The 19,032-nt window shown below is 35.9% G+C and overlaps 1 protein-coding gene across 10 annotated transcripts in view; it reads right to left on the bottom strand.

Moving 5' to 3' along the window:
* The window catches only part of CASK (calcium/calmodulin dependent serine protein kinase), a 225,369-nt gene that overhangs the window by 22,254 nt on the left and 184,083 nt on the right, over positions 1 to 19,032 (bottom strand). For 4 of the 10 annotated variants that reach the window (XM_054802304.1, XM_054802297.1, XM_054802313.1 and 1 more), the window contains 7 exons: positions 16,573 to 16,761; positions 15,969 to 16,047; positions 12,348 to 12,433; positions 10,596 to 10,664; positions 4,634 to 4,702; positions 3,182 to 3,217; positions 204 to 400 (listed from right to left, as the gene is read on the bottom strand). In XM_054802304.1, coding sequence (XP_054658279.1) covers positions 204 to 400; positions 3,182 to 3,217; positions 4,634 to 4,702; positions 10,596 to 10,664; positions 12,348 to 12,433; positions 15,969 to 16,047; positions 16,573 to 16,761 — 725 coding nt within the window. The remainder of the gene's footprint in view (positions 1 to 203; positions 401 to 3,181; positions 3,218 to 4,633; positions 4,703 to 10,595; positions 10,665 to 12,347; positions 12,434 to 15,968; positions 16,048 to 16,572; positions 16,762 to 19,032) is intronic. The other 6 variants (XM_054802342.1, XM_054802331.1, XM_054802353.1 and 3 more) reach the window with 3 other exon arrangements.

Below are 19,032 nucleotides of genomic sequence, written 5' to 3'. Positions count from 1 at the left end.
TAACCACACATATGATATTGCATGCAACCCTTACTGCTATGCATATATGAGAAAAAAAATCAATGCCACACAAACTGAGGCAATATATATTTTTTCAAAAAAGAAAAAAATTATACAAAAACTAGCTATACAACAATGAAAAGCATGAAAGACAGAAATAAAAGCAAAGCTAAATTCATTTTTATAGAAAACTTAAGTCATACCATTCTTGAAGTTCAGGAGAAGGAATAAGACCTGCAGTACCATTTTTGGAGTTCTCAAGTTTACCCTGCCACCAGTTGTGATCATCTTTGCTAATGATTTGGATAATATCACCAACTCGGAATCTGATGCCAGCTTCTTTGCAAGGAATGAGGTCATCCTTTGCTGGATCATATTCAAATTGTGCTCTTACATATATCTATAAAAAAGAGTTTATAAAAGACACTGCAATATTATTACTGGCACAGTATTAAGAGTAACAGGTGAAAATTTGAACTGTGAATGTAGCTACATACACTGTTTGCAACAAGCAAAGGAAGAAACAGAATGGCAAAAGCATAAGTGATAGTTGAAAATGAAACACCAAAAACCCCCAGCAAACAATGGAGATATATGATGTTATTTTGAAAGCTCATGTCTTCTACAGACTGTAAAACCCTAACAGCAAAAATGAACACATGTAATAAACTGATAAGAGTCCCCCAAATCAACTATCATGAATCATTATAGACTAAAAGTCAGCAGCTCACACCTTGAACTGTACTGTACTTTCCAACTGAAATCCCATGATATGTTCCAAAAATTTGTATGACAGGCAATTTTGTTGGACAGTGTAAAGGACTTAGGCTACATTACTGATCTTTTGTATTTAGACTGGAAATTTAGTACCTTTTTTTGATTAAGTACCATGTTGCACCTATCACATACAGTTACTTGGGAGGAATCTGGGAATTTTCTGCATGGGTTTTTCAGTGAAAGTCTACTCCCGTATAAAAGAAAATTAATGAGTTAAGTTATTCTCTAAGGAACATTAACGGAATGAATTCAGATTCTGACCTCACAATTTAAAATAATATACCAACCCTTGCTTTGTGGGTTAGTGAGGTCTCAACCCTAGAAAATAAAAGTGATCTCCAGTTTTGGTTGCTAGTCATAGTCCTGATGCATCCAGGAATCTTAAAATTGGAATGAAATGCCATGTCCCATATAGGTAATTTCTACAGTTTATGAACTTCAAACATCACCTTATAGCATCTCAGACAGCCACGTATATTCTACTGCTGATTTTCTTATTAAAAATTGAGTAGATTTTAAAAAAAATATTTACATTGCAAACTAATATCCCTCATTTAAACTGTAACAAACGCTTTTCAACTTTGCTCAAATTTTGCTCCAAAAATACCTGTAACTATGCAGTGTTAGCACTATTCATGGCACTTTGAAAAGTTTATTTCTATAGTAATCCAATCTGCAACCCAACATACGAATAAATTAACTTAAAACGGCTAATCACTACTGTCTTGCACCTGATGCATTTTTATCTGTTTACAGTGAGAGCATCAGATGATAATACCAATATAGAACTCAACTTTTAATATACTAAATCTGACCCTTGTTCTGCTGTGCATTGAGTGTGTGAGTTTATACAAGCAACCCAACTTCTTTTAATAATCTGAAAAATAGGATATTTTAAAACCAACTACGTTTGTTTAGTAATTGGCTTTCTCTGAAGTAAAGAGTCTTGAACCAATCTCTTCTTTCCCTTCAACTGTATCCAACAGAGGTCTAGAAATGTGACCAATATTTTTACCATCTAGAACCTTCCTTGCTTTTCAAGTCCCTGCTCCAGTTTGAGCTATTATCCACCATATACTGGCTGTTCCTGGAATGTGACAGACTTCCTTACAGATGGCAATGTATCTGTTATCCAAGCCCTTAATGTCTTCAGGGATGACAAACTACCAGAAAAATATGCTGGTTCAATGGGAGAGGACTCTTGAACAAAACCAGGTAACTATAAATGGTGCAAGTACGAGGCACGCCATTATTCTGATACTGCTTTGAACAAAATCTCTTCTCCTGGGAAGAATGAGAGGCAAATGAAAACCTAACACAACAACTTGGAAGGTCTTTCATGGAGCCCTTCCAGGACTACGTTGAGGCAGCTGGAAACTTCAGAAGACAACAGAAAGTTGAAAGACCCATATAGCTGTAAGCTTTAAAAATGGGAAATCAAGTGAGAGCAATCCATTTGTGTAATAGATATTCCAGCCAACTTAACCAGACAGTAGTATAAAAAGATTTTCAAAGACAACAGATCATGGAGTTCATTGACTCTGTCGAATGGAATTGCAAGAGTTGTTACAAAAACCCTTGGTAGAGAAAGAGGTTTGAGTCCATGGTTAAAGATTCAGAGGCAGATTCTGGAAGGGCTATATATAAATGGAGCCGTTATTGAAGATGAATCACAAATCACTTCATGGTATGTGTTGATTTGGAGGCTGCCATAAAAACAATAATTCTTAAAATTGCAAAGGGAATCATAGGGAATCCTCTGCAGAGCCCTTAAGGGCTTTCTTGGAACTCTCTGGAGAGAGAGGATCTTTCTTTGGTCCATGATGACATGTACTACCATCAGGTCAAGATAACAAAGTTAAGGGAGGTTACTGAATCTGGGCCTTAGGACTGAAAATTTAAGAGGCTGTCTTCAGACTTATCAACCCTTAATAGAATCTGTCCTTAATGTTTTTCTTTGAAGAGCTCTGTTAATGTTAATAATCAGTTATAGACAACTCAAGCTTTAGAATCTTTGTCAGTACAATGTTTTAGTGTATTAGACACTTGCCCTACTAGTCTCCATTTCAGCTAAAATATAAAGTTGAGCTTTCCTCTAAGATGAAAATCTGCACCGGTCACTGCACAACAGTAAGTCTATTAATGCATTCTGAACTAAAACAACATCTCCAGTTAAATTTACAATGACTTTGTAACTCTCACACATATGGACACATGAAAAAAAATGCTGTTTTGAATTAGTCACAAACAAATGAGTTAAAAAGAAAAATGAAAAAATGGAACAAATTGTCCAAGCTTAAATGTTTTAGTCCAGCACATACAGAATATGAGGGGGAAAAAGATAAGCAGGGATGTTCACTAGCAGCTAAGTTTACAAAAATTCCCATGGAGGATATCTATTCACCTGTCGTCCTTTTGGTTGTGTTGTCGATGGCAAGTCCTGCAGAATAAAGTCAACCCAGGAGAAGAAATTTTCATTTTACTTTTTAAGGGTATACAACACCATTTGTTAGTGATTCATACTACATTACAGTAAAATGGTAAGTCAGACAAAAGTATAAAGCATTGACCCATGTTTAGAAATAGTTTTTTCCTTAAAGAAAAATGAAACCCAGGCTGTTTAGCAGCAAGCTGAAGAAAGCAGGTAAAAAGTTTAAGCAGATAGAGAATGTGCTTTTTAATAAATAATTCAGCATCTTCAACACAAATGCACTGTCAAGTGAAAGAGGCTCTTTATGTGAATGCCTTTTCCACTTAATACATAGTCTTGTTTTTAAAAGAGGATGGCAATTATAAATATTAAAAATGTTATTAAATTTTAATAATTTATTTATTTAATAATTTATTTACATTTAAATATTTTTTATTAAAACTGCATAATGTGATTAATTGTGCCAAGGAATAAGATTATAACTACTAATTGTGTTACAAATTCAATTTAATTCACAAAAATGTCTTAAATTTTTCATCTGCACAAATGTGGCAAATAATTTCTAAGTTGTAATTTTTTTCATAGTTAAAGCAGTAGTTACTCAGGTTTGTTTTGTTTCGGTGTTTGTTTGTGGTGGTTTTTTTGGTGTTTTTTTTTTTTTTTTTAGCTAGTCCCACGAACTCAAGATATTGACAGCACTCTCACGGAAGGAACTTGCGTGTACAGTTACTACATTGATCCAAACGATGACAAATGATAAAACAGCACAAATTTTAACATTAAAATACTTTAGAAAACCAGGGGATCAACAGCACCTTTCTACCCGAATACATATAAACCAGAAGTACTTTGTGTTAAAGATGTGATAATAGTAGCTTGGTTTGTAGTGCAGTTTAAAGCCACTTCCTTTTGCTTTTCATATCCAGGCAAGGCTCATATTTCACAAAGTATGTGCACGTACCACAACAGCAGAGGGCACACCAATTCGTTAACTCAGATAGCGGAAACCAGTACACGTTCCAGAGGTCTCTCAAAACACAAAACTTAAAAAAGAGTCTAAAATGCCTTGAAATACCAACTGCACAGTTATTCTTTCTTCAAACACTGCTTCCAAAGTTCGGGATGGAAAGAAAACTTCCACTTTAAACCTTTGCTTAGTTTTGAGGAAACTGCTAACAATGATTTAAGGATGGCTGAAGTGTCACATTACAGTTATTAACATTTAATTCACTATATGGCTTTTAATGAGAAGAATATGTTGGAAAAACCCCTTAAAAAAACAGAATGGGGAGTTACATATGTAATAACCTTGGTTCTATCAGCAGGACAAAATTTTCCACTGACCACACGATAAGTATAACAGTAATGGCAGATGAGCACCAACAAAACTTTCACACTTTCTCTGTGTGGAACTGGAAATCTTACCGAAACAGAATTGTTAGTGCTGCTATGACCATTAGCTGGGGACTGTCTGGATGTAGAGGGGGAATCTCTCTGAAATAAGACACAAGGTTCATTAACAACACAACACTATCACAGGAACACAGATATATTTAAAAGAACAGTTACATCCACAGCCTTATAACCATTTGCTTAGCTGCTTCATCTGTGAAAGTTTCCACGCTACAAACTCCGTAAATCCAAAACGTTTTTCCATAGCTTAAGATTCAGGTTTGACATTTTGATGTATCCTAGGAAATAACTACTTTTATATTGCCTTTGCCATCAAACGGCTTTTTAAGTGCCGAGTATCTGGGACCTCTTAGATCTCAGGTGGCTGACAACGCAAAAGGCTGCTAGTGACACTGGTGCCTTTGCTGAATGTAATTACCTGGACGTTATATGCTCAGTAATACTTTGAACAGAATGAGGTGCACACTACATTTTAAAGACGCTTCTACATCTTTCTTCAGCTATGTGGTGGAGGTCAGCATGGATTGGTTTCTACTCTGTACGATGCATCTCTGTGTTGCGTCTGCCAGATACCGAAGCTAACACGTGAGAAGGAAGCTGGATACTCTCTTCTCCCCCCTCAGCCATTTTAGCGTAATGAGGGGTTTTTCCCTCCAGTATTCTTATGGGCTTATAAACATCAAACTTCGCCAAAATATACCACTTTAAAAAAGCCACCCCTCTTGACTCAGACTACCAGTGTGGTCCTGCCCTTCAGTGAGGAGACAGCAGATGCAAGGTGCATACCGAGAAATTCTACAGAAAAGATAACAGGAATTTCTGACTGGGTCTTGCAGCGGTGAGGAAGTCACCAGATAATTGAGAAGAAGACCAGATAATTGAGTCACCTCTTCAGGAAACAGAATAAAATTCACTCATACATAACACACACACACAAAAAAAGTCCCCTTTACTCCCAAAGGAATTTTGGAATACAATATTCCGTGTCAAAGGTCAATTTAGGATTATCTGGTGATTTGACCTAACATCAACCATAGCAGAAAAAAGGGCTACACGAGTTTTCAGAGAAAACAAAGTTGTCTCTGTCACATTTTATCAATACAAGTGCCCTTTGTGAACAAATTAAAAACAAGAATTGGAGCTAAACTGTTCATGCAACAACATAAATCAGGTAAAGGTCCTCTACTAATATTCTCTGACATACTAATTATGCAATAGCACTCATAGCTACTTAAAAGCATCAAGAAAAGTAAAATGACAGGCAATACTTTGTGATTTTTGCTGCCTGTATGCTTGATATGGAACAAACTCATTTACAACTTTGCACTTTTTTGTGGACTCATTATATACTATTTCATAGAAAGTTCCACATATAGCTGTCTACATGCTTGCTTTGATTTTAATACAGTTGAGGACAGACCTGACAATATTATGGCTGTAAAATCATTGTAGTTCAAATTATGTAGGTCTGTATACTTCTGCTACACGCATAAGAACAAAATGCTCATTTGGCTCCCACAGTTATTTGCAACATGTAACAGACTGGGGGAAATCAGCTCTAATTATATTTACAAAATCACTCTAGCATAACAAGTTTAAAATGTTCAAATGAGACCAAATAAGCTATTCATTACTGGAAGAAAAAGAAAAATGAGAGGCCTAAAGGAACCGTTATTCTTTTTTTGTGTGTATGGGATTATCAGCATCCCCTTTATCGAATAGCAGCTAGGAGATACTTCTCTCCAAAAGAGCAGTGACTTTCTTCTTTTATAAAGAGATTTTCTGCCTGCTCTGCAATTCTGTCTCTGCCAATTTCTCACTTTCAAGAAGAGGTGAAAACCTAAATTAATTAGCTTTTTTTAAACCTAATTTGTTATGATCTGCTTAGTGAGTGATGGTTTAGCACAAAGTTTGGAAAGTGATGCAAGCACCCAAGTCATTTGGAGAAAAACGAGTTTAGAGTAATTTGGAGAATGCTGCTATTTCCAGACGCTCTTGAAGGCTTCTGCCTTTGAAGGAAATTTTCTTGGTTTGAGAATGTTTTGATTTGTATTCCTCAACAGAAGACAGCACATTACTCAAAGCAAATGTTCATCATAACATACTGAGGAAAATACACATTTTCGGTGCTATTGGTGATTTCAGTACTAACTGTAAGAAATTAATCTATCAAGCTAGTCAAGAGGCCAATGTACAATTTTTAAATAATTAGGCAGTTCAGCCACAATTTCAAAGGCATTTAGATTCTCAACTTCCTAGGGATCTAGTCTTTCTTTCAAAAAAATACCAGACTCAAAAAGTTAAGAGAAAAACTGTATTATGCACAGTCTAATCAGACAAATCCATGAGTAGAGACATCCTTGTAGAATGCTAGGACTGCTTAAAACTGGACTGGAAAACTTCAGCTTTGGTTGTGAGTTTGTTTCTCCAGTAAATCAGAAAAAGCCCTAGTTTTCCTGGGGATAAGAGAAGAAAAACACTTGGAGCTTGGAGGATCCAATGATTCTGAGTAACGCAGAAGTGTTATCATCATATTCCAGTATAACTTGACTCTCCAGACTTCCCAATCTTGTCTAGCCCCTAGCCAAATAACAAAATGGCAGGCTTTTGGATCCCTGCTCTTCAGTTCAAGCACCACAGCTGAAGCCTTAGAGGTAACAATCACAATTATTTCCAAATAACGGCAAAACTAGTTTCCTGTTGATTCCTTGCTCTTAGGTGTGGATTCTGAATGATAAATCAATGCATTTGAGATGCAATCCTATGGTAGAAGTCAATTATGTCTACTACATGTGGCCTGATCAAATTAGACAAATTAAATCAAATTAGCCTGACAAGAACAACAGCTAGATTAATGACACTGTTGCCAGATCAAAAAAAAAACAAAAAAGAAAATGAAAAAAACAGAAAAAGACTTTCCAAAAACCTGCAAATGCATTTCAATTTCAGTCTTGCTCAAGGAACCTTTCTGGAAGTATTTTTAATACAAATGTAAAAAGCTATGACCATAAAAAGTCTTATAGTCTGAGCACTAATGGAAACATTGCAAGGCTAAAGGAAAAAATCCATGATGATTACCATCAAATTTTAAAATCTCTCATATATATAAAGGCTTTTCTTCTTAATGAAACAACTTAACTGTTTCACAAAGAGAGTCTGAAACATAAAAGATGTTTATAAGGAAAGTTAAAAAAAAAAAAGGGAAAAAAAGGAAAACAAGTACTTCCCTTACCATTCTCACATATCTGACACTATAAAAAGTTACTCAGGGTGTTTTGTCAGTATGAAGTAAGAATGCAAGTGTAGCTAAAGCAAAATGCTTACTCAGTTGGATAAAGTACTAGCTTGAATGGATAAACAGCATACGCAGTCATCAGCCATAAGAAGAAAGTGTTGCAATAACTACTTAAGTTCATATTTATTTCAGTCTGTAATTTCCGGAGTATCTGAACCCGTAAACACATCCTGGCCACTGTGTTATCTAGAAATCTGTGTGGCTCAGGCCATTTGCCACACCAATGACTAAACAGGTCATCTCACAATAGATCAGCTACTCAAATCTTTATACAAGGGAATTCAGAAGTATTATGTTTTCACACAAAGTCTACTCCATGAAATAGAAGGCCCGGTAACTAAATGGAAGGCACGGGTGCAGTAAAAACCACAAATCCCTAAAAAAATTTACATTATTCTATTTAGATTTTAGAAACTGCCTAGTGACACTGAAGTGCTATTACATACTACAGGGATGAGACTTCCTTAAATATGCAAAAGTTTCGGCACCACCAAAACACTTCTCTTAAATGCCCACAGAAGAAGAAAAATATGGCAAGTGAGATGCAGATCTCAGTTAATTGAAAAATAGGTCCCCCTCAAAAACACCCCCCATAACTTTGTATATAAAGGCATATAGACAGATTGTATATAAAAGGCAGATCACCTCTGATTCTAATAATATTTAGTTTTTCTTATTCAAAATAAACAAGATATTTTGCAATCCAATGATGTGATCATGGTAGCAGCCTTAACGCCCACCCCCCCATTATTGATTCTGTTTTATATTCCTCTTTTGGTAAAACTACACTATGTGAGTCCATGACTGAGGGGGGGAACCACACATAAATTTGTAGAAATATCTGAAATACTGCCAAAAAATACCTTAACCAGTAAGACTATACTAGTGAAGACCCAATATCTCTGAATTTATCCTGCTACAGAGCATTAGAAGCAAGCTTTTTGTGTCTTAGTAATGTCAGTCAACATTCATTTTTAGGCTTTATCAATGGTTAAGAATTTGATTTATCTGAATCATAACCCTGAAAAAGTCTGTGAAAGAAATTCTCTCTGTACCAAAGGAGTAGTGATGCTTTAATAGGATGATTTAAAAAATGTTTGGCTTTTTGCGTACACTCATAACAGCTGGAAAAATAGCCAAAGTCATAGATGTGACCGAGCAGGTGGAATAGACTCAGGCGCCTCTTATTAAATGAATGCTAAATGCCATGAAGTGTGATAATTAGACATGCTTATTTTTTTTCCCTCTGTCTTTGGTCACAGTCTAGTGTCTTTCTAGTTTTGCTCTTTTTTCCAAAGGAAGGTAAGAGTCCATTTTCCTCTCTTCTGTGAAATAAAGTCAAGAAGAACCTAAGCACACAAAGCTAAGGAAAAGAGAGGAATTGCTACTACCTATATGGTATTAATTTAAAGCTGTATGCTGAATTTCATTCTCCAAAGAATCATCTTCGTAGCAGGTATATTGTTTTACCAGTTTCTGTATTTTAATATTGGGAAGTGAGGTATCTTTTACTATTACTGCTATTTACAGCACAGAAGTCAATACATAAATTTGTCAGCACACTCTAGAATTTCTATTCAATTTTTTTAAAGCTTTTGCATTTAGTGAAAATTTTTTGCTTTCATATGTATACCTTTTAAGAAACTCAGCCTCACAGGTGAAAATTTGTCAAACCTTCTACCTCTAAAACCTTTTTGTTCTTGTTGACTTCTATTAAAAATACAGAAGGCAACCAAAAAGCAGTAATTTTTATCTTTCAAACAGATTGTTCTGACAGTCACAATACCATTTTCTGTGTGTTTTAGCATCCGCTGAGACACAAAAACAATTAGGGTGAAATCACAGCTCTAATTAAGATAAGGTGCTTGACTTCAACAGGGATTATGATTTCACTCTCGGAATTCTAATTTGGGAACTGTTTGCGCAGTTAAGCATGTGGCACAGAAAGACTGGCATCATCTACAGAGTGCATATGCCATCTGTATGCTTAAATTGGAACAGTATCTCTCAAGTAGCCACTTTCTAGAATTTAATTCCCTTCAGTTCCAATCTGGAACATAACTTTGTGAGCAGAAGGGAATTAAACGTTCCTGTGCAAAAACTATAACAACAAGTTTCTAGTTCATCAAGAACTAACTCCAAATCTGTTTTGCTTCTGTAATGACAAATACAATTTTTTCATGGAAACATACTATTAAGCCACATGTAACTGTTACAGACAATCATCACAAATTTACCTCCAACAGGGTTATACAGAAACAGATTCTTCAATTAACCCTTAACAGCCCAAAGCAGTAAAATAATGTTTAATGCCTAAAAAAAGGAGGATTGTTCCTCAGCTTAGAACTTTAGTAGACTTCCTGGAGAACAAGTTTAAATTGTAATTTTTTTTAAAGGGGCTTCCTAAATGCATGAGTTGAGGATCCCCTTTCCTATTTTTTTTTTTTTTTAAATAGGCTGTAAAGAGTTAGTTAAGGTGCTGATGAGATGAATATGAAGGCAGGGCTGAGTAGGTAGGTGGGACCTACTCATGTTCCGTTATCTTTGTTGTAAAATTGGTGTGCGTGATCTAACAGGACAGGCAGAAACAATTTCCCAGAAAGCAGTAACATTCAGCCATCAGCAGGCAGTTAGTTACAGGACTGAGGAAGAAATAGGATGGTTCACTAAATTCATTACCTCACAGGACGAAGATTGCGTGCGATAACTTGGCACAATCTTAAAGGTGATACTTCCACGCATTTCCCTCTGCAAAAAGAGAAGCACTTCTTTAAAGACTAAGACAATAAAGATAAAATCTCCAAATCATTAATGCCTGAAAGGAAAGAATCATGGTTCGAGATCAGCAGTGTTTTCCTAAAGTAAATATTCAGAAAAGCTAAAATGCTATGGCTAATTTGTCATTTCACTTATAAACAAACATCTACATTGTCTCTCATTAATCTAAAAGACAAACATACATTATTAGTTTGTTTGCCTGACCAGTTTTAGAATACAGCCTAGAACCTACAGCTGTATTTTAAGGTGAGAGATTCAGAAATGTGTAGGTTTCTTCCATATCAATGTTTTCTTTGTAGCTATATTCTTGTGATCCACAGCATCTTTGCTACTAAAGTGACATTTTCTTCCCTTTCATCATACATGTTATATTTAAAATAAGCAAAAGCATATTCACAGTTTCTGCAAAGCTGCATGTTACTGGACTAAAGGTAGAAGTGTAAGAAATAGTCTTTCATCAGAAGAGAACACGGGGTCTACCAGCTTGTATTTACTACAGTATAAGAATATTGATAACAAGTAGTAACTGCAGAATAACAGCAGATTGTGGCAATATATTTGCTCAGCCATATTTTCTTATATGACAGTTTGAATATAAGTGCCACCATGGCTGACAACTGCAGGACTTGATCTGGGCAGAAAGGTAAGCAGATAATTTCAAGTGGTCTTGGAGATTTTCCCCTTTCTCACTTTGTCTGGCTTATTGTGAGCCAAAAAAATGCTATTTGCCTGGACTCACTGACTCATTTAGTCTATGTAGTTCTGGATATAACAAGAGGATTAGTGATATCATCCAAGATCCCAAGATTAGGGTTGCACACAGAAAAATTTGCAAGTGTTACAGCACATCAAACCAACTCTACCTGCAAGGCCTAACATGGAGTCTTCCTGCAAAATGCCACACTGTCTGAGTTCAAAATCTCTGTCCTTGGATATTTTCAAGGCTTAACCAGACAAAGCCCTGAGCAACCTGGGCTGAATTCAATGTTGACCCTGCTTTGTGCATGAGATTGGACTGGAGACCAATCGTGGCAGCAATTCTATCAATGGTCCAGAAAAGTTTCTTTTATCTCATAGTATACTCAGTGACTACACTTGGCGTAAACTTAAGATTTAAAATAAGGGCATGATCTTTATAGACTAACTTCAGATGAGTAATAGGAGGAAAGCAGTATTTTTTCTATTATGTCTCTTAGAGACAAAAGAAGAAACTCCTGCATTTCAACAAAGGAAACTCACTGTTAGAAAAAACTTTCTAAAATGTAGAAGAGTTATATACTAAAGTCAACTGTCTGGAGAGTTTTGGGAACCTCCATTCCTCAAGTTTTTTTAAGAGCTGGTCAGACACACATCTGTCAGAAATGGTTGGGTGTCAATAATCTTTTCCACGGGACTAAATGGAAAAAATAAAATGACACTTGGAGGTGCCTTCTATCATTCCTGAGTATAATGTGCAGAAAAGCCACTACTGAAAAACAGGGGAGAGCCTGCAGAAGACTTTAACAGCTGAACACAGGAAGACTCTGCATGTAGCACATGCAGGCTGTCAGGAATAGAAGAAAAAGAGGAAGTCACAATGCAATTACATAAGGGTTTTGTCAAAATAAGACAGGCACTTTTATAAAGAACATGAGAAAGATTTTGGGCACTTACAAGCATTTTTTGTAGTTGTTCTACAGTTTGATTTGCCACACTGATTCCGTTTATTTCTCGAATTTCATCCCCTACATGTAGCGTACCTGCGGAGTTAACAAAACACAGTCACCTCAAACATGCTTTTACAAATTGAGATAATTGTAAGACAGTACTAATATTCATAAAAAGGCATAAATATGAAACAATGTTAAAATAATTTTTTGGGCTAGATTCAGAAATGGGCTTTGGGAGCTATGTATTAGCTACTGAAGATTACAAATCTGGCTTTCAGAGTCCAGTCAATACAGCAGCATGAGATGCCCAGGCACCCTATAAAGTACCCGGGGAAAACATCAGTCCCTTACAAGGACACTGTAAAAACCCACACACTGAAAAGAAAGTCACTTGCAACTAGTCAGCTGGAAACATTCAACAGAGATATTCAAGCAGTATTTTATCAGATGACTACTTAATGCAGTTTGGCTTCTGGACATAGCTCAACAAGGAGGAGGCAGTAAATGAATTAATTATCTTCAAGATTAGAAGCAACCTAGGAGGCTCTTTTTGGATGATAATTTCTGATTTGAGTAGCTCAAGCCCACCTGATTCTCTAGCAGTTCTCAAAAAAAACCCAACCTTCCATGGTTTATTATTAGCCAGAAGATGTTTCTCATATGTAATGAAATATGAAAAGACCATTTACTTCACATACGTTTCTTTCTGCTGTATGATTTAAGTATTTTGTACAAGTATCCATTTCTAAATACTGTACCTAATACAATTACTGTACCTAATATAATTAATCTTACCTGGAAAAGTAGCAGCTAGCAAACACTTCCTAATCCAAAACCTATCTATGGAAAATTACCTGAAAAAAGTCAATCAACTAGAATCCCAAAAAATCCTTAAAATTCTTTTCCTGAACCAAAATATTAAGTTTTCCCAAAGAATACCATGCAAGCAAAACTTTCAGCTGGACAAATGTAGGAAAATCAAACTGTGTGCCTGCTAAACACAAGCACAGCCTGAACCAAGAAGAATCCTGAAAAGCTCTGTTGCTATGATTACCTTTGGGATCTCTTCTGCAAAAGAGAAGCTTGTTTGCCAGTGCTACACGAGAGCCCAAAGTTTACAAAAACTTGCAGTACTCTCAAGAGTAAGTCCTTCAGCCACATTAAATGCTTGAAACAATTCTACAGGAGCTGACGTGCTGATAGTGAAATAATAAAAAAAAAGGACTGATCACAACTCTTCTTCCACTCTTCAGTGGAAAATATATCACAATTACTAGTTTACTGAATGTGAATCCAACGGTCCTGCATTTGCATTTTAAATTAATCTAGCTCGCATATAGAATATTAATGACCAAATCTCTAGTGAAACACTTTGAAAGTTCAGTTTTGGCAGACTTTCTCAGGAAGGCATCCAATACCCAATTCTAAAAAAAATACTAAAAAAATGAGGCTCTGTGTTGACTGTATCATGCCAAATGAAACTGTGTTTGATGTGAGTGTAATTGTTATTAAGCAGTAATACTGAATAACGAAGAGCATATTCCCTGGAATGGTATAAAGATTCTTTGGCATTATTTATTCAGAATACAAATCTGACAGAATTAAATATTAGAATGAGAACCAGACTCATTAATATCCCTGTATCAAATAATTTCAATAGTGCATTTAAATCAAATCTCCCCTTCTGGAGCATTTCCCATTTCTGTTACTCTGACAGAAGTGAATATTGTTTTGTTCATGCCTGGAATGGAGTAGTACACATAAAAGTTGGGAATAAATCACGGACATTTTCAGTCTGAGGGAAGAGGGTTTTATTATTTGCAGAAACTTTTTACTCTTTGTAAATATTCTAGTTCTAAAAGAGTATTCTTGACATCTTTGAACATTAAGTCTTCTGTACCATTTGTAGCTCCCATGATACCTATGCTTAACCATCTAATTTTGGTTCCCTTTGGTTCCTTTTCAGGAACTATTGGCAGTGCAGTGTTTATTTGGAACTTAAGCTATTCATGACATATTGATGTATAACACATCTGTAATGACAAAGAATGGATGTATTTCTGGAGTAAATGCTTTCCTTCTTTGTCTTTGCAAGCCAAAGTGAAGACAGTTTTAGGAAGTATGTGCTCTTGCTCTGCACAGAAGTATGAGAAATCCTACCCTATTAGGAAGAAGGCAGAAAAATTCTTGGAGTCTCTATTTGGAAGCATGTTTTGTAGCCAAAAGAAAATCCTATTTCGTGATTGGGAATTGTGCAGTTTGCACTTAATATTGCTAGACCTGAACTGATATAGTTCCTGTAACCTTCCCAGTAGATCTATTATCTAGTCATTGCTGTTATTGCCTGGCAGTTTTCCATACAGCAAGAGGAGACAGCAGAAACAACAACATAAAAAAACCCCAAACAAATAAAGCCACAGACCCTGTCAATAGGATTAAAAGACATGTTGTGCTGGAGATCACTCTCAATTTACATTTGCATTGTCCTATTCAGTGAAAATATTCTAAATGTAGGTATGTTGAACAAAGCAGTGAAGCTAAGAGGCATCTAGAGCACCAGCAACATTAGAAACATTTTTAAAAAAGATGGTAATACTACAGAAACACTGAAGTACAGTTCATTTTCAAACTAAACCTATGTGCAGAAGAGCTACCTTAGTTTGATGAAGCACATATAGAATGGGTTAAATTTCCCATATTTTTAGAAATAGGAGACACTGTATAATTAAAAAGAACAGAATTCTAATGGGCATAGTTGGATTTTTTTACCCAGTTTTAACAGGTTTTAAAAGTTTCATTACCCCCATTATGCAACACAGTCACGTGAAACCACGCTCTGCAGAGGATTACTACTACCTAAGTACAGTTGGATGAAAACCTTCCTGTGAATCTTAGAGCAATCTCCTTTTAAAATTCACTCTTAGAAGCCAAATAAATTCCAGTTCAGAGGGTCCTCTAAAGGAATATGTAAGTCTATCTGAATTGCAACTTTGCTTGTATGAAAAGTTTGATTATGTCAGAGATGAAGTGAATACATCAGGGAAAGCATCGCTGTGAAAAGATGTAGACTGGAGATGAGAAAAGATGCGTGTCTGCAGCGTTTGCTACAGTAGTGAAAACTGAAAACAAAGATTAAAGTTCTAGGCACAAGAAATATTTTTATTTCACAAATCGTGTTTTTGTGCCTCAGCATCAAAAGTACAAAGATCCTCGAGAATTGTGTGAAAATATATGGAGAAATTTAAATTTCTTGTTGAACAAAGCTCTTTCATTTTTACAAGGAAAAGTACTGTAGCTAGTCTAAGGATTTTTATTTTCTTTTAAACAAAGGATTAAGCAAGGACAGCTCCAAAAATTATTGGCATTTCAACCTTTTACTGAGCTAGACTCCCATTGTCCTAATTAAGGCCTAAATGAAACATAGTGGGCCCTCGTTTCAAAATGCTCAAAGACATCTGCAACTGGAAGGTAACAAAGGCAGTTAACAGGACTCCATCCAGATACAGAGATACACTACTATGGAATAGTAGCAATCAAAATGAGGCGCATGTACTGTTACACGGTTTGTACAAAATGATCTAAGTAATTGTGTTTGAAGACAAAACTATTTATGACACGTGATTACCTTGCCGGTGAATCATTCCTCCGTGCATAATTCTTGCCACAATGCAATGGTTCAGCTCATTCATTTTTAAAGTGATTCCCTGCAAAAAGAAATGTTTACACTCTTAAAACAAAACATTAACCAATTTGATTCTTGAGTGGTTAAGAACAGTCACTTTCCCTAAAAGCTTGAAGGCAGGGTATAAATTTTAAGGTTAAAATAAAAACTTTGCCACACACTTCAATATAAGCAATGAAAACAGCTGGTATTTGTAAGTGAAGATGCAATAATTTATCAGCATGTAAGATTCTGGTTTGTTAAAAATGTAATTTTGTATTGAAGTGCTAAGTGTGCAGTTTGGTTTAAAGCCTAATCTGGTATAACTACTACAAGGTTTTTTTTAAACAAAACCAGCTCTAGTGGTACAGCAGTAGTATGAACGCACGCACTGCATTTTAAGTTAAGGATATACACGGGAGGAGATAAGCATCTACCATGGCTGCTGAACTATTCCAACTACACCGGTAACCCTGCTTCAAAGTGCAGCAACTGTCATTAAAATCATTAGAATATTGGACTTTACCAGTACAGAGTCAAGAAAAATTTACTGAGGTTCCCTCCATACCATTGGTTCATCTGTGTTCTTCTGGAACTGCACCAGTCGAACTCGTGTTACATTCTCCATATCCATGTCGCCGTTGGCGCTTTCTGGAGAATCTCCGTTTAAGTATGGAGAGGTGGGAGGAGGTGTAACTCTCAGCGCTTCATCACTGTAAACTTCATGTGCCACTACATCGTGAGTTTGAAGTAAGGCCTAGAGGAGATTACAGCAACAAAATATCAGACTTCCATCATCTCTGATGTCCCCCATCTCTGATGTCCCTTATAAGTATTTTTGAAGCTTCCCAGAAATTAAAGGAAACTCAAGATATTTATGCCTCACTTTATAGAGAGGAACTTTTCTCTTAAAGGAGTCTAAGATAAACTTCAGCAGGCTGCAAATGCATACACACATACCTAGCCTTTAAAATCTGCATAAGTAAGCCTAATTTTCTACTGTAGATACCTCAATGAGAATGATGCTGCTTCCCTCTCCTCCATCTTCTTGACACCTGCAAGGTGTCAGAATTAAGCCATCTTTATTTATGTGCCTAGACACAGAATTAGGAATTTACCTTTCTGAGCAAACTATTCTATAATAATTACCCTAGTAAAGTGAAAAGGTATTCAGGTCCCGTGGTATTTCATTCTAATAAAGACAGACTGTGGATCAGTACTGACTGAAAGAATGGAATATTGGGTTTTGTTGTTTACTAGCATCATCGCTTCAATATTCTCCCCTTCACGTAGAGCACGGACCGTACTAAGTTCAAAATACCCGATAAAGATTACAATTTAAACCAACAAACTGCTCAAATACTACTTCATTAGTTTTAGTCTGTTTCTTGATGCAAAGAATGGTACAACACATAATTGATTAAATGTATTTAAATATCCTTGATAAGCAGAACAACTGAGCTCGAAGCTAGGGCAAAGACACGAAGCCTATATGACTGTAAAAAGTGTACATTATTATAAGATAAAAGTTGGACAAAGTGTAAAGATTTGCTAAGCAGTATTGAATAGTACCAGGCTTTCTTATGGGATGACATTCCACTGTTCTCCAGGATATCTTCAAGAGCCCCGTATCACATCCACTTCACATTTGCATTCAGCTCTTAATAATGAGCATATTATAGCTAGCTTGCTTCTGTCCAAAAACTAAATACGATTTATATGTGAACATACTAGTTCTACTGGTACACTAACTCATCAAGGACCAAAGACAGATCCTGCCTCTGTACCCAACTGGACGGGTTTCTCAGATAAGGATTGATAAATCAAGCCTAGTTCTTACAATGTCTCTACAATAGTAGAGATATCAGTTACCACTGCAGTTAGGTCAATCTACATTATAGTTAACATCTTGTTAATTTTCATTTAAATGCTCATAGGTCTTAACTTGCAAAACCCATCAATCTTGCAAGTCTTGAGACTGACCACCAAGAAATTGTTTTGGCAGAGAAATCTGACTCTGCAATGTCTTAGTCTTCAATTAAAATGTTTAAGCAGAACTTAAACTGAAAAAATTGATAAAAAACCCCATCCCTACAAGATGTATTTCTGAAGTAGAATCTAAGACAGAAGTGGGATTTTCATGGGCTCAGTGAAGTCCTAAATGTGTTCCCAAGATAGCGCTTCTAAAGTGTACCATATTATAAAAGATAACTTCATAAACAGTTTAAGTTCCCTTTCCTCAAATCAGATTCAAACTATAGTTGGGAATTCAGCATAACAATGGAATGGAATTCCCTAAACTAGCAATGCTCTGCCCACATTCCCTCCTGTTTTTCCAGTGTTTCAAGCCCACCTACACAAATACGTTTTTAAGTTAAATACTAAACTGTATCTGCATTATCTGTTTTTCATCTTATTTCGTCAACCACTAAGCTCAAACTTGCGACAATTCCTCGACCTTAGTCTGTACTATTGAAGTAAAATTTTATATTTAGAGATCTGGACCACAGATGGAAGTAAAACCACTTTAATTAGAGCAATTCTTAATCTGATTTATTTAAAGATTTACTTGACTTATTTAAAGATTTACTTTGATCTATTTATTTGAGTGTAAACTTTGGGGAGAATACTCCTATATAGGATTTAGCTTAATTCTCCTCCTAATATCTGAAAAGTGTTTGCAGTTGTCTGAAATAAGACAAGAGCAGCCATGTGCACTCATGCCTTAGCTATGGCCATTACAAAAAACACCCAATCTAGGAGCGAGCGTGGTCTTCGCTTTGCGCACAAACACACTTTAACAGGGCGGGAAGATCTTCCGTGCTTCCTTCAGCCTAATCTGCTCAAAGCTACTTACTCAACTTCATGTACCTGCCTCTCTCTGTTACACGTTATACATGCTTTAATATGACGTTTCTTATGTAATCAGGGCCTCACATTTGTTTCACATCAAATACTTGTCTTGCTTTATACTATATTTCTAGCCTTGTAGGAGGTTAAAAGATGGTAATTTGAACATTTTTAAAGG

The sequence above is a fragment of the Grus americana genome, chromosome 1 (assembly GCF_028858705.1).
Source record: "Grus americana isolate bGruAme1 chromosome 1, bGruAme1.mat, whole genome shotgun sequence".
Taxonomy (NCBI): domain Eukaryota; kingdom Metazoa; phylum Chordata; class Aves; order Gruiformes; family Gruidae; genus Grus; species Grus americana.
This window is presented reverse-complemented; position numbering and strand designations above follow the sequence as displayed.